Here is a 24,510-nt window from a genome sequence, read left to right as displayed (position 1 = left end):
AGCGAGGCTTGGAGAGCTTTCCCCTCCTGAACGCTCGCCAATTTGAATCTCCCTCTCTCAAAGCGATGCAGCTTCCGTTTTCGGAACCGTGTACGAAGCTCCGTCACTCTCCTCTTTTCATCCAGAGCTTATACGGGCAGCTTGAGGCGTGGAGGTAAACTTTTGGCGTTATCAGAGAGACGGTTTATTGCCAGTGTAGGAGACAGCTGTTTGCGCGCCCGCAGCCGGATGATCAACGCGCTCCGACGCAGCGATTATTAAGTGCGTCCGCGAAGAGCGAGAGACGGGAGAGGCGCAGAAAGACGGACTCTCCCCCCGGTCTGAACTGAACATGCACAGGCGCGATTCCGTGAAACAGATCCGTCTCCTCCCGGGCTGCTGAAGGATCGAATACAGATAATAAAAAGAATCAAGAACAAGAATCAAGCGAGAGACAGCGGAGGAAAGGACTGCCGTTCTCCGGGTGGGTGGGTGGGTGGGTGGGTGGGTGGGGGACGCGACGGGACTCGATCTGCATGTGAGACCGCTGGTCCACGCACACCGGAGGCAAGAGATGCAGCCTGCGAGCAAGCTTCTGACTCTGATTCTCCTCATCTTCATGGGCACAGAACTCACACAAGTAGGTTTTTTTTTATTTATTACACCTTCTCCTCCTTTATTAAAAATACATTTTAAAAAAAATTAAAAAAAATAGAGCCCCGCGGTTAATTGGCTCCAGATCGGATGAGCGATTATTCGGTTACCTCGCATTCCAAACCCCGGCTGAATTAGCCCCTCGACTCCTCGTGAACAGATTAACGGATGGGATTACACGATGTGAATATGTGACTTCACTGGTTGAGGGGTCTGGTGTTGGATGTGATCAGTCGATTTCCTCCGATTAATCAACTACACGGTATCAGAATGCAATGTTGTGCGCGTTTCTCTCTCTCTTTCTCTCTCTCTCTCTCTCTCTCTCTCTCTCTCTCTCTCTCTCTCTCTCTCTCTCTCTCTCTCTCTCTCTCTCTCTCTCTCTCTCTCTCTCTCTCTGTGAGGCCATTGTTGAATTATTCTCTAAAATCACGGCTCCACAACCAAACGCAGTGTCTCAGAGAGGGTTTTTTTTTTTGAGCATGCTCAATGACCAGTGTGACTGGCTGTGTAGGGGAAAAGAACAGTTAGTCCACCAGTGTGTGCTAAAGGAGGTGGAAACATCACTGGTCAATAACAAAGCATCTATATGACTCTTTACTGGAACTAGTAATTGCTTCCTGCTCTTTGGAGAGCCATTTGCAGCAATGCATATAATAGTGCTGCCTTAAACTGTTGGGATTATAAATCCTCTCAAAATGCTGTCATGGTCAGGGGGAGGGCGGAGGAGAGAGGATGGAGGAGGAGAATTTATTTATTCCCAGGCCCTGCAGCCACTGGAATAAACAATTTGTTGATTTAATTGCTTCGCATGAACAGAGAGTCATGATTCATGGTGTTCACTGTCAGGTGAATCCAATTGTGGTTGGTAATTGGAAAGTAAAAGAAAAAAAAAGTCCCACTGAGGTTCTGTCAATAAATTATTCCCACTGTATCTGTAATATACTCCAAGTGACAAACTCAATAAAATGTGCTGGGAGTAGGTTGCCGGCCCTGGTTACCGATCTGTTGGAACAATATTGATGTGATATTGCTTTTTTTTTTTGCAGAAATATGCCAGCGATTGATTTCTGCAAATTTATGAGGAATGTCAGCGTGCTGGGAACAGCACGGTTTTTTTTTTTTCTCTTCTCTTTTTATTTATTCATGGAGCAACAGCTTGGTTTAGAGGTTGATAGAATTTGTAATATCTGATCAAAGCTGCAAACACACATCCGTTGCAATTTTTTCTTCTTCTTTCTATCATTGGATGGAAGCATCAAACTTGCATCCTGGACCCGAGTGCAGCAGCACAGAAGTGCAAAATAACTGCTGACACAGTTGAACGATGGAGGCTCTTTTGCTCTGATTGATGGAAGCCATCAGTTAGGAGGAAGGAGGGAGGGAAAAGGGGAGCGGGCTTCACATCCATGGTGGTTGGCCTGGCGTGGGTCGGGTTCGAGGGGGCCTGATGTCACGCTTATGTCACCCCCAACCCCCCCCATGCCCTGTGCATTTCTTCTATTTCTAGTGGATATCGTCCAGGAGAGAGCAGAAACAGTTTGTGCCGCCCCTGCTGTACGAGCCCACGGTTCATTCGACCGTGGGCAGAAGAGGCCTCTCCGCTTCTCGCCTGTTTGAAGACAGATAGAACAAGTGAGAGGTGTATCTAGAGATGCCTTTTAGTTCCAGATTACTCATGAGACGAGAAGGGGGGGGGGGTATATATCCAGGAATGGAGGCGCGGATGAGGAGGCTCCTTTAACCACCTCACGCAGGTTTGGCCACCTTTTCTTAACATCTAGCCGAGGGAGTGAGGAGACACGTGATCAGTAGCCCACCGTCCTCGACCATTCATCCACATCTGGTTCCTCCTCTGAAGGTTGTAACGACCGCCTGGCATCCAGGCGCACGTCCCAAAGCACCTCAGAGGCACCTGACAGAACAGATGGCGTTTCTATAAATGCCACCACCTCCTCCTGACACAGGCAACTGCATTTCACCCATTTATTCAAATTTAAATCTCACATAATAACTGTACATTCTTTACCTCCTCTGGCAGGGTGACGTTTTGAAACACTTTGGCTTTTTTTAATTCACAAAGCTCTCCACCCCACCCCACCCCAAAAAAAAAAAAAAAAGAAGAAGATCAATACTGGCTGAAAACTGAGGATGAAGTTGAGCTGAATTGCACAACGCGTGGTGTGATTGGCAGCCGGGGTTGAAGCTATTTATTATTCAGTATGGTCGGCTGAGTAATGAAGAGAGAGGGGAGGGAGAGAGAAAGCCAGCAGGAGAGGAGTAGGTGGAGATATGCTGCGTTTTTCACTCATAGGCTGGAAATAAAAGCATTTTTTAAAAGAAACTTTATGAGCATTTAGTCCACTGGAAACTCTGCAGCTCACTCATGAATGTATCCGGCTGGTGTTTGGTGGCATGCATGCCAATCATCTCTCCTAACATCTATTTTGTCCCTATAAACAGTTGTAGACACACCTGCTTTAACACAACACCACACAATCTGACCAAAAGCTTTGCACACAATCGTCTTGACGCAAGATTATTCCATCGGGCTCATTTTAAGGGATCATTTTGCAGGTGTCGTTGTAATTAAGTTTGCATTTTTTTTTAGATTTATAGCATTATAAATACATTTCTTCTCCAGTGACTGATATTGCGCAGGTCTGATGAAGATAGCGTTACGCAAATCTCCCCGTGCGCGTCTTTTGTGGGCGCACCTGTGGAGCACCTTACACAAACTTTTGTTTCGCTCCATTTAAAACTGAGGAGGACGAATTCTCTGAAAGCTCGTCACTAGAGAGCACTGTTACGCACCGAACGACACCAGGCCGCGTTCTGGACCCCACCCACAGCGGCGCACGGTGCCGATCCGATCCAGATACTCATACAATCCTGGATCCACCACTCATTTGAGCTCTCACCCCAAAAGATCACGAAGAAAGGAGACTGGATGGAGGGAGAGGGACGTGGGAGTGCGAACCACACCCATTTCCATCTTTCACTTCACCAGAAAAATGCATTATGGGCTTGACAAGAATAGCTGTGGATGGAGAGGCACTGGTGCTATTCTGGGCGCCTCATGCATGATGTAGTGCTGTATTTTAACCCGTAGGCTGCAGCATTAGACGATTTAAGTATGACAAATAATTTATTTAGGAGATGGAGAGAATTCTAAATTTTGTTTTTCAGTGTTCCGAGTCAATCACGCAGGTTTTACGCGCATGCATTCGAAATCAAACCATTTAAAGACAAGTTGTTGGTTTTTCTTTTAACTGAGCGACTTTTTTTAAAAAAATACTGTACATATTTTAGCTGTCTTGCCTTTTAAGCCCCCCCCCCTCCTATTTTAGTTCCAGTAATGCCAAAATCAGCTACACGATGGCGCCAGAGTAACACGAATCAACAGCTCCTCATCTGCGCCCGAGGCTTTCAGAAACTTCTCCACACAACCGTCATTAAAATGCGTTATTACGCATGTCTGTTCATGTTGGGGCATGGGGTGCAGTCGGATAGTGGTTGTTAAAAACTGAGTAAGAAGTGACATTTTTTCACGCATGATCCCAGTAAAGACCAAGGGGCCCCGGGACAGAGAAATGTCATTGCTTAAAATACCCCCTATCCTCCGCTCGTCAGTGTCCGCTGCACCGCATTGTCATCCACCCCTGGAGATAACCCTGTGTCGGGCGGAATTGGGCGTAGAGACCACTGTGAACCCAACCTGACTGACATCATTGCGTTCGGTGATACGGACGCATCCGTAGTACCTCCTCTTTCCTCATCCCATCCATTTGGAGCCGCCAGTGCGCGTCAAGTCAGTGGCACTTCATCAGGGAGCGCACCAAGGCAGGAGGCGGACCATCGGGCGTGAACGAAATAGTAACGGTGAATCGGGGGAGGTAGCAGTGTGCGGGACAACGCAGGAAAAGGAGCAATCCGGAGAGGACGTTTTTATCAGGATCCATTCGCACTTTTTTTCCCCCCTCTCTCCATCTCGCTGGATTTAATTCATGCATTTTAACCTCCGTCCCGATCCGCGTTTCTTCCGTCTCCCGCGTCCGACTCGTTCGCCACTCGTTGGAGATGTCCAAAAAAAGACCAGCCGAGCCGGAGTCTCGGGTGAAGCAGCAAGCCGCTTTGGGCAACATGACCCGCATCCCTTGTTTCTCACCGGAGTGTGTAGAATGAAGACGGCTTGAAGAAAAAAAAAATAAAATAAAAAAAAAAGTCCGACCAGAAAGCGCAAAGATGTCGGTGCCTTTGCTGAAGATCGGCGTCGTGCTCAGCACCATGGCGATGATCACCAACTGGATGTCGCAGACCCTCCCCTCTCTGGTGGGGCTCAATACCACCAAGCTCACGGCTGCACAGGGAGGGTATCCAGACCGGAGCACCGGAGTAAGTGCGCAAGTTACGCATATTTCCAGCAGCTGGTTGGCGTTTTTTTTTTTTCCTCCCCCCACTTTGAATGAATGAATCGAATGCTGCAATCAAATGGTTAGAATAGAGAATAGAAATTATGTGACGCGTTTGCAAGACGCATATAAAACTAAAAAAAACCCCCAAAAGAAGACGCACTTGGAGGTCCATCATTGATCTTCTGCGCTCAGTGGAAAGTTATCCTCTGGCTCTTTTCCTATGATTCTGATAGAATTAGTACCTCTACGGTCCTACCCCCCCCCCCCCTCCACCCCATCCTCTGAAACATCTGGGGTCGTATTCTCCCCTTCACCTCCTGTGTGAATGAGATGAAGCGTTTCTTCTTTCCTCTGTCAGGCTTGCTGGCAGATTCGGAGCTGCTTCTGTGCCAGGATGACATTGAGAACGCTCTGTCAAGTAGATGCTTGGAATTAAATTTAGAACAAGCAAAGCTGAATGCAAATAAATGGGGGAAAGCAGAGCTGTTTGCTAGAAGGTTTAAGCTTCTTCTTTTAAAAAAAAAAAAGCATTCGTTATGAGGTTTTATTTGATTACTCGAGCTGTAGTGATGCTGACGGAGTGCAGAGTTTGTCAGACGGTGATTCTCTTTGTCCTGTTAGCACCTCCTTTGGTGGAAACAGCTGACTGACAGGTGTTGAGATTGCTCCTCTTGGATTTTGTGAACTCACTCCTTCCCACTAATTGGATGAAGTCACTCTCTCTTATCCGATCAGCAGGTGACTGGTTCTCCGAAGGAGGAGGAAGGGGAGGGAGGAGAAAGAAAAAACAAAACCCTGACGTCATACCTGACATATTTTTTACACGGGAGCGTTCGCACACCCATCCATGCGAGTAGCTCCAGCTGAGTGGATTTGCTGCATCTTTCCTTTGTGCAGATGTAAAATATTCCGTATGATGGTGCAGCATGGGTGGAGCCTGGTGGGTTTTGTGGTGTCCGGCGTGTTGATGGATGAAATGCAGGCTTAACTTAGACTGGAAAATCAGACAAATGCAAAAAAAAGGGGGAGCCTCAAACACAAGAAAAACCTCCTCTTTCTCCTGAATCACTTTTCCCTTCCCCCCTCCCTTACATCTTGTTTCATTTATCCTCTCTTTTTGTTCGAAGGTGTTGCCAGCAAACCCTGAGGAATCATGGCAGGTGTACAGTTCAGCCCAGGATAGCGAGGGGAGGTGTGTCTGCACCGTGGTGGCGCCCCAGCAGTCCATGTGTTCGCGGGACGCCCGCACCAAACAACTGAGGCAGCTGTTAGAGAAGGTAAATACGGCTCAACCCCTCAGAAACACTAACAATCGGTGACACACGATACCCATGGTGAGTTAGCTTTGCTCACTACGCACACAGATTTGTGCACAGTCTCTCACATCCTTACGATCGTCCAATCGCCGTTTGACAAGACTGGGAATGGTGCTCTAATGAGCTCCCTGGAAACCCAACAGGCATCATGGGAGGCAGCTATACGCTCCCTCCCTGCTTTTTTTTTGTTTTTTTGTGCTGCACGTATCCAAAGCAGCACATCTAATGATGCAACCCAGCCACAATACCCACACAAAGCACTTAAGTGCATTTATGACTAATTGCATTTTGTCTTAAGATGGAGCTAATCACCACATAATTTAGAGGAGCTCACCGATTGGTGCGGAGACAATCAGCGGCGCTCGGATTACTGAAATTCAAGATGTGTTTCTGGGACGCAACAGTTTAGAGAACACAAATGTCATAACAGTTTGGGTCCTACACCTCCACCATGTGTCTGAGGCCCCCGACGAGTCGGCCTGATGTCAGAATTTGGCAGTCGCTGCAAGACGAAAGCCAAAGCACCATGTCCTTTCTCGCACTCATTCCTCCAATTAGATAGTTGGATGTAGCTGCGTTCCTAATGTGTGCGTGTGTTACCTCAGGTCCAGAACATGACGCAGTCCATCCAGGTGCTGGACCAGCGAACCCAGAGGGACTTGCAGTATGTGGAGAAGATGGAGGTGCAGCTCCGTGGCCTGGAGACCAAGTTCAGGCAGGTGGAGGAGAACCACAAGCAGAATATTGCCAAGCAATACAAGGTACGGAACCGGATGTCTATCCACTGACCCAGCCCCACATTCCGTCACGCTGCTCCTCAGCCCATCAGCCGAAAACCTTCCACAGTTTGTGTTTGTGTGCTACCCATCCACGTGTTTGCAGGAACCCACACTGCATGCAGTTATTAAGAAATAAGATAGCAGGAATTCACCACAGCTCAGGCTGTAAAATCATAAATCAACAGGAATTTTATGTTCATCGGAGTGATGGCGAGACGCCCCCCCCACCCCGCACACAGAACACACGTCTTTAGTCAAGGAGACAGTAACTGATCCTATTGTGAATAAATAGGGTTTGAAATATGTCTCTCCCTAGAATACATTTCCCTCCATTAAAGTTCTATTTCTCATCCACCTGGAACTGCAAATAACTTCTATTTCATCAATAATTAACATGCAAATGTTAATTTGAATGAATTGATTGTCTGAAAATGATGAATTAGTATTTTCAGAAAAAACCAAAGACGACATCATCAAATTACTTGATTACCAGACAGAGAAAATGATTTAAAAAAAGAAAAATCAAAGCTTTTTTTTTTTTTTTTTGCTTGAAAAACTACAAATTAATCAAACTCTCTGAATATTTGACAATGCTGCTGATTGGCTGTCTGATTGTTGATTAAGGGCTTTTGTGTAGGAAAGGTTGTTGTAGTGAAACAAAAACAAGAGCTTTCAATGAGTCTTTATACGATAAATAAAAGTATCCCAGACTTACATGCAGCCAGTCTCACATACACAGTCTTGCCTGCATCCTCACCTGCATCCTCATCATCTGCACCGTCCCACCTGCGTGACCCTGTTTGCCGCATGTCATGTGCAAAAATTCTCTAATGTGTCTGCAAGTGCGCGTTTGTGTGTCTGTTAGACAGGTTAGCAAGCTCCAGCCCCTGTCAACAGTGTGTCGTTTTCTTGCTTGCAGGGCTAACTTTAACACATGTAAAGAGAGCCACAGGGAAGAAGAGGCAGGTCAAATCCAGATTCCCTTGAACTGGGGCCACAGTACTGAGAGCATTTGGGCGTGAAACAGTTAATTTACCTTTAGCACCATTAAGACATAGAACCCCCACCCCTGTTCCAAACCAACCCACCACTGATCTCCTCCTGCATGTTACTGCTGTCAAAGTTTTCCATCTAAAAGCTTTTTTTTTCAAAACTTAAAATTCTTATTATTATTATTATAATTATTATTATTATTGCTGTTAATCTTTTTTTTTTTTCTCTTTTGGCTTTTGTCTATGCATATTTGGTAACTCAGAAAATCTCTTCGTTAAACTATAGACTTAAAATTTGGAGACACGTTGTTGTGTGTGACATGTAAAAGCATGTAACCCTTAAATACGATGTTGCATTTTAAACAATGATGACCAATAAAGAGCTTTCCCAATTGTTGTCAGTGTACCGAGGGCTTGCTTTTTAACGGCTGCTCGCCGCCCGTGGGCGGAGCCTCCTGCTCTGCTCATCCGGCGAGTGGAGAATAATGCTGCGGGTTTGTTTGCTCGGACACACACCTGCACGGACAAAACAAGCAAACACTGAACACGGACACCAACAAATGGTGGAAGGGGGGGGTGGTGGTCTTCATGTCAGTGGCGTGGCAGGCTAGAGTCAGTGTAGTCAGGTTCAGACAGGTGTTTTTTTTTTATTTTTTCCTACTTCTTCTTTTATGGACAGTCTCCTTTTGTCGCGCATGACATTCAACCGAGCTTATTCTAATCCTTTCAGGCCATAAAAGCGAAAATGGAGGAGCTTAGGCCGTTGATACCAGTGTTGGAGGAGTACAAGGCCGATGCCAAATTGGTATTGCAGTTTAAGGAGGAGGTCCAGAATCTGACGTCAGTTCTAAACGAACTTCAGGAGGAGATGGGAGCCTATGACTACGAGGAGCTCCACAACAGAGTGTCAAATCTTGAGGAGAGACTCCGAGCATGCATGCAAAAATTAGGTAGGAACAGAAAGTTGTTGCCACACACTTTTTTGCTTCAAACACGTGCATGCACAAACATGATCCAGGAAGAGACGCTCAGGCATAGTCACATGATTCAGAACACGACAGAAACATGTTGTGTTGCTGTGATATTCCATCAGTCCAATGCAGATCACACAAGGCTTACAAAACGTTCACTTTGTGTTTCTCTTTCGCCCTCTGATGGACTCGTCTGTCGGCGTCCTCTCGCTGAGACGGACTGATAATGAATCCATCAGAGGAACACACGACTTTCTTCTGCCCTTTTTTCTCGGGTTGCAACAGATACTCATAATTGATCAATCAATAAAATATTTTGTTAGATGTGAAAAATCAGGACAATTTCATCTTCAAATTTTGTCAAACTATAGTACAAAACTGACAAAAGATAACATTTGAAATTATTTCCCTTTAAAGTGACCAAAACAATGATTAAATATCAGTTTTAGTGAATAATTTACATTTGATTGAAGATGACTGACTGACTGAATATTTCATTAAATTGATAACTGCTGCAGCTCTCCGTAGAAGAAAGGTAGAAAACCAATAAATGTACAATTTTGGGTTTTTTGGATCATTTGTTTGATGAGAATTCTTTCTTTTACTATTATTTGATATCACAGGTTTCAAACAATAACATAACAACCAGTAAAATCATCCTTATTTGGGACTCTCTTCCTTCATCACACACTCTTTTCACACATGTTTGGGTGGCTCGCTTCAAAAACTGGGTTCCCCTGATGAAATTCTGATGCTGGGATGTTTTAATGAGGTGTTTTTTTGAGTGGCGCCAAAGGTTCACACACACACACACACACACACACACACACACACACACACACACACACACACACACACACACACACACACACACACACACACACACACACACACACACACACACCAACAGGTAGAGGAAAAGCTGCTGACAGCGACCTCAGCTCGCTAGCTTCCATCACAGTCTGATCTTTTCTTTTAGACTCTTTTTCTGTCTTTTCTCGCCGCTCTCACAACGTACAACTCTAATAGATGCACACCCACACTGCCCGGAGTAAGATATATAGCAAGATCCAAGAAGATGCGCATCACGGGGGATCATACTGTGTTCCAGTTTGGAATAATTCAGAGTAAGATGACAGGAAAGTTTTCGGTGACTGTTCTTTCTGAAAGGCTAGCAGTGATTTTACCAACCGGTTGTCCAGTTTCTTATTCTGTCATATCTGAGGGCACAATTCCTCCGCTGTCACCTCCCTTTGGGCCTCCCAGGAGTCCGGTCGGGTTCTCTTCTCTCAGTTCAGTGCAGTTGCTGCAACTGGAAGAGGTTCTCCAGAGATCAAGAGGAGGTCAGCCAGAGAGGAGCTGCTGGCTCAGGCAGAACAGGGGACGGTTGCACCTTTCATCCTCGCACGATCGCCGGAGCACTCGTGCATAGTGTGCACAAATGCACTCCTGTTATTGAGATTAAACCGGTGAAGGTCACTTCTTTAAATTAGCATCAGCAGTTGGACAACAACAACAACACGGGCAAAAAAAAAGACAAATAAAAATGGAGAGGTCAGGCAAAACTTTAGTATGGAGTGACAGAGTGATGTGAGAAGCTGATAGGAGTGATGGAGTGAAAGCGTGTGAGAAAAGTGAAAGAGACTAACCGGGGTCCCCACAGAGCTGTCCCTCAAGCTGTTTTGTGCAGGAGAGACTAACGGCCTGGCATCTGCCGGGATACAATGACCATCGATCAAGAGGACATGCCAGCTTGCTGGGCAATAATCAAATAAATAAATCACTCTGATGTCGGGTCCTGGCGATGTGGAGGTGCAAGGAGCTTCAGGCCCTTCACAGCGAAGTGCTGATTGAAGGAGCAGGAGAGCCGCGTCAGCACATAAACCACCGTCCCTACCTTGAATTTCAAACAACTTCACCTTCTCTGGTAGTTCTCCAATAAATAATCGCTTCATGGGACATGGTTGAAAAAAGAAAAAGTCAGTCAAGTAGTTGGGCGTAAAAAAGAAATTTCCTGTTTCATCGACCGGTCCAACCATTTCTGGTGGTGTTGCTCCACAGACGCCTGTGACTTCTAAATGTCAACCTACAAAATTATTCAATACAGTAAACTAAAATAAAAAGCACATTACCGTCACGTTTTCGACTTTTCTCGCCTTTTCTTGCGTTTGTCGGCGAGAAAAAGGCGTTTGTTTTGCGTTCGACTTCCACATTTTGTTCGACTTCTAAGACAAAAAAAATTCCGAATTCTTTGGTCGAATACCGATTTGTTCGATGTCTAAAGCGTTCAAAAACCAAGGCATGCTTGCATTGAACATGTCACGTAATCGTGAAATGACTTCACTGGAAGTAGATGAGGTATGAGAGGAATGATCAAGCCTCCCACCAGCAGCTGACAGAGTGTAACTCAAGTACTGATTTGGGCAAATACATGACATCACCTTTTCTTTCAGTTCAGCCGCGCCCATTTCAAACAGAGACAGATGGAGGATGCAGTAAAAGGATGTGAGGATAAGCATCCTGGTTGAGACAACCATGTTTAAGATGTCTGATCGTCTGAATATTAATGTTTCTTACATTGTCGCGCCTTAACCATGATTCTTAAAGTGTTCTTCTGCCACCAATAACGGTTAAAAAAATTTAAAAAGTGAGACTCACACTAAGAACATCCTTTATAAACCATCATCTCTCTTCCTCAAGTGAATCAAATCTTTATCCTTTATCTAAATCCTCACCTTTTGGGGTAAAGCTGACGCCGTTTTTTTTCATTAAACCACATCAGCCCAGCTCCCATTAGGGTTATCTGTTGGGTCTGCCCTTTTTGCCTCTGGCCGAACAAATTCAGGCCAAAAGGGGATTAGACTCTGTGCATCTCTAGAATGCAGATGCATCGACTCCCTGGTGGTCTGCAGCGGTGATCGCGTCTACAGATCCAGGCTTGATTCAAGAAATAAATAAATCTCCTCTGGTTATTACTGCATCCTCTAATCCTGCTCCTGGTTATGTAAGGGACACAATAGATATGTGATCATGTGTTTGTCTCTCGGCCTCCGAGGAGGTGTAACGTCCCCACACACTCACAGACGCGACATATGTCACACATACAGGCGAACCGATATGGAAAAATGTTATTGTGTACAGGAAAGGAATTTAAGCACAGCGATGAACAGGAGGTAGGGGAGGTGAGGGAAGGAGGGAAACAAGTGATGTATTGAGAGGTTAATGGATGCACCACTTCACGCAGAGATGTTAATGAAAACTTAAAATGAGCCGCCATCTCTGTCCCACTTTTGAAATTAGTGTTTCAGCAGGACTCATTACATTCATGAGGCGAAATTAACTCATCAAAAACATCTAATTAGCATTCCTCTTGCCGAAACATCGCCTGGAAATCAGAGCATGTCCAAGTGAACGGATGCAACATCAAATGGGGTACCTTTAGCGGGGAATATCGTTTTTGTTGTTATTTCTACAAAACAATGGATGTATTAATCCAGCTTTAAACCGTCTCTCAATCACAAGAACCCGGCGATGTTTTGTTTTTTTCGTTGTCATAAAGAGCGCTGTCGTCACTAATTAGCACTACAGCAGCTCACACGCCGCTCACGGGACCAGAGGTTTTCCCTTTCCTATTCTCTCCTCCTCTCACTTTCTCACACATCCACAAAGAGACCATAACAGACATTAGAATGTGTGAACTGAATCATAAGCACCTCTCGCACAGTACATTATGCAAAGAGAAGATCGGGGGACGTAACAGGCCGGACATCAATTCCCTCCATCTTCAGGCAAAATCCTTTTTATTTTTAATTTTTATAATATTTGCAGCAAATGACAGTGAATCCATCGTAATAGATTTTGGATTAGTTTAAGTGCCCAAAATGAATGTTGCTCTAGATGTTTGCACTTCTTTCCTTGCAGCGTGTGGAAAGTTGACGGGCATTAGCGAACCCATCACCATCAAGACATCAGGGTCCAGGTTCGGCTCCTGGATGACTGACCCCCTGGCGCCTGAAGGAGATACACGGGTATGTAAGGCTACACACACAGTCTGGACTGGAAACCTCATGGGATATCCAATGCCTGACTGGTAATCAGGCCAAAATGTGTCCACATCAGCAGAAACTGCCCGAACCAATCACGCAGAGTTCAGACGTAGGTCATGTTTGGTCGACTTCCTGTTGAAAAAGCAAGTTCATGTCGTAACTTAAAAAAGCCCATAAAGGGGAACAGTTGGAGATCTTTTGGTCCATTGTTTTGGCCCAAATTAAGATATCGACTAGCAGGTGGATCGAGTATTTAGCCGCTAAGATGCTGGGTGTTTTCTTCAGGTGTTAATAGGGAACAGATCTAAGCTACAAGGAGAAGCACAGTGAATTTAAACCAGGTAGCCGCAAACAAGACTCCAAATGAATGCTAATGTCGCTACACGTCTGCTGAATGTGTGAGGCCATGCTCATCTACTTGTTCCCCAGCGATGTGAACATAGCCTAAATTGTGTAGATGGACATGTAACACAGGTTTTTTTTTCATTAAAATTAACTTTTGACATGTTAAATGATAAATAATCAGTGTTTTATCAAAGCAAATCAAATAATGCAGCAGATGGCAACAGAATGTGGTATATTATCCTCCGTCTTTGCAGCCTGATGTTGGCGGCTCAAATGAGTGCAATCAATATATGTTAGGAGTACTTTGATCAAATTTTAAGTTTGTGATTTAAAAATTCTCTGATCGTCTTGCAGTGTGTGATAGCAAACAGAACATCGTTGGGATTTGTCGATCATACAACTTGAATACATCAGTTTGGTGCTGATAATCATGGATTTATACAGTTGGCTGTAAACTTTAATGCTGACGCAGACCTCCCCCCTCATCTGCAGGTCGGCTCGCTCCAAAGTCATCCCGAATCGGAGGTGAAGGTCGGATCTCATTGCAAAATAAGTCTGAGTTAATTGGTCACCACCCTTCTCAGCTGATCTAATCGCTTTTGGGGGAAAAGGAGCTTAATAAATGTCCCTCTTTTAATTACTAAAACACATTAAAATGTAATGCCAGGGATAAATCCTCGTTCTTTACGGGAAGCTGTCGGGTGGATCAGCGAGGGGAGGGAGCTGGAAATAAACTTTATTTGTTGGGCCCGGTGTGAACGCACTCATTGTGCACCGTTTTTATGAGACGCATTAATAAAAGACAGAAGTCTCAAAGTCACATGGGAGCAAAAGTGATCGGAAACTTGAGCGAGCAGATTTCAGGTTAGGAGTTTTGCTTCCTGGGGGCTAATTGCTGTGACATAGGCATGCATTTTTTAAAGATTTTTTACAGCTGGGGTGGGCTAGGGGGTTTCTGCTGACTAAGCTATTTTTTTGTAGAATCTAAACCACTGTAAATTCATGATCAGAGTGTAGTTGACGGGGGGGGGGACGTCGGTCTGCTCTGGTTTCTTTCATCCCGTTTCCTTACGGTGTGCTTTTTCCTGGGCCTGCAGAAACCTGATTCCTTGATGATAATAATTTTAAAAAAAGAATCCACAGAAGTGGATTGAAGCAGGTAGGAGAGGAGATCAGGTGTTTGGATTCCGCTGAGGATGAGAAAGTGTTAAGCCTCTGGGAGCTCCAGAAGGAAGCGCTGCCTCCTCTCTGCTGCAGGGGTCAGCAGGAAGCCGGGCCGGAGCAGCCGAGACGGGCCTTTTATGTGAAATGATGGGCATCATCCCTGCGGGCCTGGGCTCATCCCGGCCTGTCAATCTGACTGTTTGCTTTCAGAGGATGCCGGATCTCAGATTTGTCTGCTCCTTGCTGGAGCCTCAGCTCTTAGCGTAATTGGGACGCTTGTTGACATCACAATTTGATTTATTCTGAACTCTCTGCGTAGACTCTTGATACACGAGTCAGGCTGATGAATGATGACGGCGGTTTCTGTCTCTGCTCTAGTTCAAAACCCAATTCTGTCTCCGTCTCATCCTGACGTTTCAGGTCTGGTACATGGACGGTTACCATAACAACCGCTTTGTGCGGGAGTACAGGTCGATGCAGGACTTCATGACGTCGGACAACTTCACGTCCCACCGGTTGCCCCACCCGTGGTCCGGGACAGGTCAGGTGGTCTACAACGGCTCCATCTACTTCAACAAGTTCCAGAGTCACGTCATCATCAAGTTCGACTTCCGCACCTCCTCCATCAGCAAGTCCCGGCAGCTCGACTACGCCGGGTTCAACAACGCGTATCACTACGCCTGGGGCGGCCATTCAGACATCGACCTGATGGTGGACGAGGGGGGTCTATGGGCCGTTTACGCCACAAACCAGAACGCCGGCAACATCGTCATTAGCAAGCTGAACCCCAACACGCTTCAGATCATGAAGAGCTGGACCACCAACCATCCCAAAAGGAGCGCCGGCGAGTCTTTTTTGATCTGCGGCACGCTGTACGTCACCAACGGCTACTCAGGAGGCACCAAGGTCTACTACGCCTACTCCACCAACTCCTCCACTTACGAGTACATCGACATTGCTTTCCAGAATAAGTACTCGCATATCTCCATGCTGGACTACAACCCACGAGACCGCGCCCTCTACGCCTGGAACAACGGACACCAGGTCCTCTACAACGTGACGCTGTTCCACGTTATCCGCTCAGAGGAACTGTAACCACCTAAAACCGTATCGTCTGTAGAGATATCCATATATACAAAAATATATCTGTGGAGGAAGAAGACTTTATTCCAAGACTATTCTCTTTATAATAACTTTTACAGAGAGACTGTATCAACAGTGAATGCATAGTGGATTGAATGTGCACATATATAAAACTGAAAAAAAAAAAAATCGAAGGGTTTCATTCCAGATGTGATACATATGTTAAGGAAAAAAAGAAATGTTTCATTTTATTTAAAAAGAAATCAGATGATTCTTAAGAAAACAAAACTTTTTTTAAATGTAAATAAAAGTCAGTATATGACTTTGATAGCTACCCATAGTAGACTTTATTTTAATAGACGCCATCATTTTGTTTTGGGGTATTTTGGGTATTTTTGGATTGAAACTCTTCGACTGTTTTGCCGCATAGAATGATTGTAAACCTAGATATTTAAAAAAAACAAAAAACAATAAGAACAGATGCCAAAAAAAAAAAAAAATCACGCCTTTTTTATATAACGGAATATAAACTCGTTCCTGTGGCGCCGGTTTTTTCTGTAGAAATCCTCCCAGCTGAACTTTTTCTTTTGGTCAGTGGGGGTCCTGAAGCAAAGACTGTTGGGCAATAAACTGTTGGACCCCCCCTGCCCACCGGGTCCTGAGGGCCAAAAGGAGGACGGGAGGTCAGTTCAGACAGAAAACACGGTAGCCTTAAGGGTCCATACTGTCATATCATTTTTAATGGAGCACAGTAGCAGTAAACAGCAAACAATAACATCCACTAAAAGATCTGAGGCACTGACTGTTGACAGCTCTGTTGTTTGAGATGAATTTCCTGTATTAGTGACTATGTGTGAAAAAGGCTTTCTTTGCATGAGTGTTTCACTCCGGTCTGCTCTTCTGAATGTCTTTCGCTGTATGAAGCTATATTAAAAAAAATTTTTTTTTGGAGGGAGAGTGGGACAAAGTGGGTTACCTTTGGGGATTTGAGTATTTTTTATTTTTTTGCAAAGATATTTACTTTTTATTTTGCAGCTTCTTTGAATTGGTTTTTTTGTTTTGTTTACTTCGTTTTCATAGCAGTCATTTCGGTTTCAAATGTTCTTGTATCACTGTAAATGTTGGCAGCGGTTTTGCCTCTCTGTATTTGTTTATTTGTACTGCGTGGGAGGAATGTATCTAGCTCACATCCCTGAAGAATTTTTTTTATTTTTTTTTTTACAGAATGTATTAAGAATTGTATCGTGAGTTCCCCGGTCCTCCAATCTTCAATTTAAATCATGCGCCTACCATATAGGGAGGGGTTTCTTTTGGGATGATGATCCTGTCTCACGTCATTTCCCCCTCCCAACCCCACCGCTCGTAAACGACGCCCGCTGTTTTAAATGTAAAACCTCGACGAGGACAAAAGCTTTTCACTCTTTTTGCGCTTTGCTGGACATGTGTTGTATCTGAGACAAGATAGTTAATGATTCGTGTCAATAAAACAGAGAAATCTGATGCTGGTATTACTTCTGTCATAATAGTGATCACAGGTATACACCTCAGCTTATTTCGTTTTAAGTTACGTCATTATAGATTGTACAGAAGTTTTTTAAAAAGAAAGGAACGGAAAGGAGCAAAGTTTATATCATTTTACTCCACTTTATATGTGCCCGCCATAAGTATTGGAATCGTAAAATCACTACTAAACTGTTAAAAGCACATAATATCATGATACCATACAATAAATAAAAATAAAGATAGGTCAAATCATATATTATCAGCTCATAGCAGTGGTGTGTGGTGAGGTGTATGGCTGGTGAGGCAGCCATATACCTCACCACACCACGGTCATTAAATTGGCAGCATGCCACTAAAGATTGGTTGATTACATTACAAGAGTACCACTCAATTTCAAAAGAGAAGGTTATTTTCTGATCTGATGTTCGAAGCCGATCTTTAAGCTCCGATATTGATCTTGTTATATTAATTTCATAATGTTTCAATTGATAGTCCAATCTGAGGTGAGGTTGTACCATCTGTATAATGACAAGTAAAGATCTTTAATCTGAATCTTAAATACGCTGCTCTGTTTGGCTCCATGGACCTCACCAACTCACTGACCCCCGTGACCCACAATGCAGAAGAAGCGGCTGAAGACGAGACGGTGACGTATGAGACGACGTACTATATTAAAAAATAAAATTGAGTTGTTTATGAACTTAAAATAGATTTGTGTGAACCAAATATTCTTCAAAACGCACTCATAAATAGTACGGTAGAGAACAGGGAATGATTATCTTCAGTTTAGCCTGGAGACGAGTTAATCTGTCTTATCTCGTGTTTTTTGACTTACGTCGCATCTCCTGGAACCGTTGAAAGACGTAAGCCAAGATGTGCCTGTTTTATGGCAGCCTTAACAATGATCTCTAGAAATCAGAAGGTTTCATTGATTGCAAAACATTTATTTTAAATCACCGTCTGGCAGAATTTCAACTGGAAAAACCTACTTGTGTTTGTTTTTTTCAGATTTCTTTTTGTATGTTGTCTTTTTTTTTAAACAAAATTGCCACCTTTTGTTCTTTCAGCCATTTTCTCTTTTTTCTTTGTTCCCCACATCATTCCTCTATCCCGCCACCTCCCTTATCCTCCAGCCAGTTTCTTTTTCCTGCTCCTCATAGCTCCAGCTCCCTCTCCACGTCGTATTCCCTCTGATGTTTCAATCGATGAATAAATGATTGCTTCTATTTTCTCTCCGAGTGTTTGGCCAACACACGCTGGGAGGAGTTCGACGTGGGATTTTGGGAGACATATGAAATAAAAGAAGAAAACAGAGGGAGATAAACATGCTCGGCAGAAGGTCTTGCGGCGGATGACACGGTGAGCTGTCAGTCAGTGGCGGAATATTTTTACATATTTAAACGTTGATTGGCGCATCAGGAGACACGCGCACCCTCTCGTCCCAGTTCCCAACACAGCCATGCCTGTAAACCTGACAGTTGCATTTCATTTCATCATTTCACATGCCATCTCTCTTGTCATCGTTGCACCAATGGATTATTTACTCCACACTTCAATAAGTGCAATAGGCTAATGACTGTGCATGCGTTGTCCTCTAAATGTCAGGACTACTGCAGCAACACTTCTGGGAGTAGAGGGTGGATACAGGGAGAGATCTGACCTTGCTCGGCCCAGCTGTGAGGTGCATGATTCCCCCAAGGATGAAGCCAGTTAGCAGTAATAGAACGCCAGTGTGTACCTGTCAACAACAGGCTAGCAAAAATGTTGCACAGCACTGCAATGTACTCTATATTGCAAAATTTTATGCCATTTGTCACAATTGTGGACCGTTCCCTGTGTCATCTCGCATAATTTACCTCACAGGCAGCGTCTCTATGGCCGCTTTGAACGTTTGAAGGCTGAGTTATGTAGCCTTGAAAAACTGCCAAAACACCATTAAAGCTGACACAAACTTCTAATTGATATTCGGCCCGATAAAACTCATTTATGCAGCTGCTTGTGAAGCTGGGTGTTACTTAAAAATCTACAGAAGCGATGTGTTACGTTAAAGAAAAAAACCCCCCCAAAGACTTATCAAAACACATCCAAACACAAGATGAGCGATGATCAGAAAGAGACATGTTTGCTTTTTAGCAGATTGATGAGCATCAGTCGATTCATTCATGCTTCATTCATCATGTTTTATGCACGCAACCTGATGCTTCTCACACCTTCATGTAAATGAACACAATCTTTTTCTTAGCTTGGATTTTTGGAACACTCCTGTAGACCGTTAATTTCTACAGCAGGGTTTAATAAGCACTAAAAGAACCAGATGACACGAGATTCTGTGTACCAATTAAGGAATAATAAAATCTTAATATGCAGCCAGGTGTCTTGACATTTTCCACAGCAGATTTCGTTATTTCACCTCCAAACCGATGTGGAATCAGAACCCTTTGAACTAATGACTTGTACGTAATTTGCATAGAAGTGACCAGATTTATTCATTTATTCAGTTTATTTCTTTTTTTCTGGACAGGTTGTCACGGTTCAGTGTCACTGGCGTGTGGCAGGAGGAGTGGCCGAACCTTTGGGCGGAGTCTCGTCTCCACACCCGTCCATCACCTCCGACACCTGGACTTGATCAGGTTGATTATCCTGAGGCTTCTTAAGCCTGACTCGCTTTTGGTTCTTCTTTGCCAGGTTCTTTTTTTCCCTTGCCTGTGTGTCTAGTTTGTTGGAGTTTTCCTTTGTTTCTTGGAGGATTAAGGATTAAAATATGAATGAAAGCCTCTCCTTGGGTGTTCTGAATTTGGAAAAAAAAGGGGGAAAAAGGGTTGATGGGTAGAAGCCATTTGGATTGTAAAATTCCCGCCCAAATATCAACATCTCTCTCATTACAACACATTATCAACCAAATTCATACATTAAATGTCACATTTCACAGTGATATTTTTCACAGGCAAAGCACATGTAGTTTAATTATCCATAACAATCTGAGATATTAACCATTTATGTCAGAAGTATAACCTTGCAAAGTTAAGTTTTTAAAAGCTTTTTTAAAGGCCGGTAGAGCTTGATAATAATGAAAATGTTTTTAGTTTAGTTCTTGCTTTCTTCTGTAAAAATGCTGTGTTTCCTCTCAGTTGATAGCTGAATACATTATCCTGAATTTGTGCTAATAGTAGACCTAACACTGAAATATTTAAAAAAAAATAACTTCCTTGTCTGCAAAGGCAATTCTTAGATGTATCTGTCATTTCCAACCAAGTATTAGATGTTTTAATTTTTTGAATTCGAGTTCAGCAATCCAAAAAATCCAGGAAATGGTTAAAGTTTCATTGAAGATATAAAAACCTTATTAATCCTCAACTGTCAAGAGAACCAAAGCAGTAATAACATTTCCACAGCCTAGAACCCACCACACACTGGAGCAATTACCGTCAGCCCTTTTAAATTTAATGCAAGATGACACTCCGACAGTTTCTCAAACATGCTGCGTTTTACTGTTCTTTTGCCAAATTTTCATTTCAGATTCGTCAAGCAGGCAGCAGAACAAAAACAGAAATAAAGTCGGGGTTTCATGTTTTCATTGTAGCTGGGAGCAATCTCCAACGTAAAACTATTACAAGCCCAGGGTGGTTTGGAATAATGGTCAATAAATCAATAGAACCATAAACAATAGGATGGAGAGAGAAAAACAACAGCAATAAAGACAATTCATTTTAATTATGGTGTCATAAAAAGGCAAAGCAAAAAGAACTCAGATGTACCCTTTGCGGTTTTCAGCGCGCCGGTTTTGTTTACAGTTGTTGTCTTTGTCAGCAAATGGAACACCTGTTCAGTAACAAAATGTCTCCTCAATTAGCATTTCCTCTGAAGCGCTGCATACATTGAAACACACACACACACAGCTGTGTGTACCATACTGTACAGACCATAAAATGAAATCACCATAATGTTTTCTAGATAAATGCGTTCATTCGTTTGCTTTGCATACCCGACGGAAATGTGAACACGACCTCGACGAAGACTGACATTTATCACTTTTAGCACTCTTTGGATTCAACAATGCTTCAGTGTCAGCTATAGTTGCTAATTATGTCAGTCTGCTGTTTAATGTTCTGAAGCAAGCACAGATTAGTTTCATAGGTTTCCTTAAAGATTAATGTTGAAAATGAGAATGTCAAGCAAAAACTGCGAGACTTACGCAAAACAGTCAAGTTACCGAAAACCAAAATGAGCTGAAAGACACACAAATGCAACCAAGTTGTATTACATAGATGTATTAATAGAGGCTGACTCTTGATTCTTTGTTGATGGAACATTAATTTAACTAAGTGCTATGAGTTGAACTTGACTATCATAGTGATGCTAATTTTGCCAAATATGTCATCGTATATAAATATCTGTGCAGCAAAAAATTGCAAGAAAACAAATTATTAATCTTAAATCACTTTTTTTTTAAGTCTAGTTAATCACAAATATGAAGTCCATCCTGTTCAGACTACAGCTGCTAACAACCGTGAACACAAACAGCTGAATTTACACATCAGCTCTCAAATGTGTCTGTTTATATGTAATTGCTCCCAACCCTGAACAAAGTCCGTTCTGAACCCTGACTGCCTGTGGGTTACTGATGCCTAATTAGCAGAGCATCATTTATATATAGCACCCAATTTGTGCTTGTGGATTTATGCTAATTTGTGTACACACATGCAACTCTTGTCTTGCACTCATATATCTTTATCATTACTGTGCTCTATCAAACATACAGGCTTTGTAGAGCGTCTGTTTTCAGAGTTTGGGTATGAAATGGTTTCAGTAAGGATAAATCTAACCCGTGCCTGATTAAGGAGCCGAGTCAGAATTTGGAAAAACCAGATTCCATGTGGTTTATGCAACCTTTCAAAAGTCAGACATGAGAATAAAATGAGATGTATCATGCAGAATGAACAGGTTCAAGGTGACAAGAACAAGCTGACCCATTACTCTTAAAGCCTTCAACAGGGAGCGTTGCTACGCCCTGATTGGCTAACAAAAAGAATGCTCTCAATCATTAGGAGTCAAGCCCCATACGCTGCACCCCAGGTCATCTTGAAATCACTCCAGTGGAATAGACAGAATCTAAGATTGAGCTAAATCGAACAGAGAAAGAGTAAAAAGAGCAACAACAACAACAACAAAAACCTGGAATGATTCCGTCCCTGGAAATGCAATTATTTTTGTTTTCATTTCAATTAATCGTTGCAATTGTTACGTTTTTTTGTGCTGTGATTACGTAATCCCGATCAGATCTAATCCATTGCTCCCCGGCCTCGTGTGTTGGTATGTATTACTAACAAGCTGTGGTGACAAAATGCACGCCATCTGTCCACACGGGAGATTTCACACTCATGTTCATGTCTGGCTTGTTCCAGTATTCTCATCAGGGACACTGGCCAATCATCACATAGAGGCAAAGAGCAACAAGCTCCAGCCTGTTGGGCCCAGTCACATGTTCGCCACACTGGTTTTCAGTCATTTTTGATGTCGAAATGGGGGGAAAGTGTTTGTTTGTTTGTGTTTAGTACAGGTTTGGATTGCTTTTGCAGACATGCATTTTTCAAAATCAGCTGAACAATAATGCTTTCTCTCCTTTTTGGCATGCAATTAAAGTGAAAGAACATCTTGTGCAAATTGAGAAGCTCCCTTGCATCAGCATCTGTCAACAGTGTCTAGAAGTGAGATTAGGATACTCGGGGACCTTAAATGAATCCTCAGTGGGGTTTTGATCCAGTAGTCTGGTAGTAGTAGCTGTGATTCAGTACGATCCTAATCCCTGCTTCCACATGATTTAAAGACAAGCCGCAACAGAGTGATGAATTATTCAGCTTTGGTTGTTCACCTGGAATGAAACCAAGAGATGGAATCAAAATGAAATTTAAAAGTGATGTTGACAAATTACAATCTTCCCTCCCCAATCCTTTCATATAAGATCACAATTTTTAAAAAAACAAAAACAAAAACAACCCCGCTGGTGATAAATATCTTCACAGGAATTCTTCACTCATTACTTTACAATTTTTTTTGAGTCTCCTTTAATTTGTGGGGAGCGACTCTGCAGCAAGATGTCAGTATCACAATTACTTTACATGCAAGGCCGTGTCAGTCAGCTGCATTCATGTTATTATTAATATGAATGCAGATTGGCAGCGCAGAATCACTGCGTTTTTGTTGATAGCCCCGTCTTTGTTCTTTTATATAAATAAAATTACCACCCAAAGGTCCGAGTGGGCTTGAAAGAGGAACCAGAGGAACTCCCCTGCAGTCAGGAGGGAGAGCAGCTTGCAATGAAGCAGGAGACTGATGCAGTTATGTTGACTCCTACTTTTGAGGAAAAGGATCACTGTGAAGATCAGACTCAGTAAGTGGTAGCTGAAGATGGAGCAGCACAGACAGAGTCTGTTGTCAACCTGCCGTTCATAACCCCTGTGGTCGGGGCAGCAAACATTGACCTGCTGATCTCTAACACCTCTTATGTATCCGTCAGTCAGGATGAGAGAGGAGAAACAACTGCTGGTGAGAATTTTTTTTTTTTTTTTCAAAAAAACTGTCGTTGAGAATGAAGAAGAGGTAAATCGTCAGCACAGACTACTGGATCACTGCCTTAAAGCCGAACTGAAGTCACACAGGATAGGTATACAAAACACCATTTTAATATATGAAACAATAGATTTGTTGATGAATTAATTTTATTCTTTAATCAATAGTTCCTAATATCCTTGCATTTCTGCGTTTGTGTCATCACAGCAGCGTTGTTGAAGCCAGTGTTCGTGTTTGTCCTTTCGTTTGTTCGTATGTCCACTAAATATCTTTGGAACTGTTACAGATAGAAAGATGAAACAAAAAGCACATGACTCGGGCAGCAAAGGGGATGAAAATGAGATGATGACCTTGACCTTGAGAAAACTAGGTCAAGGTCTAATTTAAACTTTTCTACACTCAGGAACGGGATAAGATAGAAAGACGAGGGAGAATTCCAGTGTGAGTAAGACCATAGATCAAAGATAGTCCTTTGATCTACCTATGCACTAGATTTGATCTAGGTAAAAGGTAGTGCATAGCTTTGACCTATCCAGAGAGATCAAAGCTACTGCTTTGATCAATGACAGTAGGTCAGAGCACTAGCTTTAATCTTTGACCCATGCAAATAGGTTAGGGTAAAATTTTGAATTCAGGGGTGTCGCGGGATGTTTCAGTCTGTGACTTTCTTGTTCTACATTAGGATTGTTTAAGTTTTGA

The 24,510-nt window shown here is 43.2% G+C and overlaps 1 protein-coding gene across 2 annotated transcripts; it reads left to right on the top strand.

Moving 5' to 3' along the window:
- Window positions 1–498: 498 nt before the first annotated feature.
- On the top strand, window positions 499–17,323 carry olfm1b (olfactomedin 1b). Of its 2 annotated transcripts, none has more exons than XM_068335534.1 (6): window positions 499–619; window positions 6,173–6,322; window positions 6,967–7,122; window positions 8,863–9,082; window positions 13,025–13,131; window positions 15,079–17,315. In XM_068335534.1, the coding sequence occupies exons 1-6, from the start codon at window positions 554–556 to the stop codon at window positions 15,751–15,753; spliced, it is 1,374 nt and encodes a 457-aa protein (XP_068191635.1). In that variant the 5' UTR covers window positions 499–553; the 3' UTR covers window positions 15,754–17,315. The 2 variants fall into 2 exon arrangements, with proteins under 2 accessions (XP_068191635.1, XP_068191634.1); XM_068335533.1 differs by lacking the exon at window positions 499–619 and adding an exon at window positions 4,346–5,025 and having other exon boundaries at window positions 15,079–17,323.
- The last annotated feature ends 7,187 nt before the right edge of the window (window positions 17,324–24,510 follow it).

Source organism: Antennarius striatus, chromosome 15 (assembly GCF_040054535.1).
Source record: "Antennarius striatus isolate MH-2024 chromosome 15, ASM4005453v1, whole genome shotgun sequence".
In the NCBI taxonomy this organism is placed as follows: domain Eukaryota; kingdom Metazoa; phylum Chordata; class Actinopteri; order Lophiiformes; family Antennariidae; genus Antennarius; species Antennarius striatus.
This window is presented reverse-complemented; position numbering and strand designations above follow the sequence as displayed.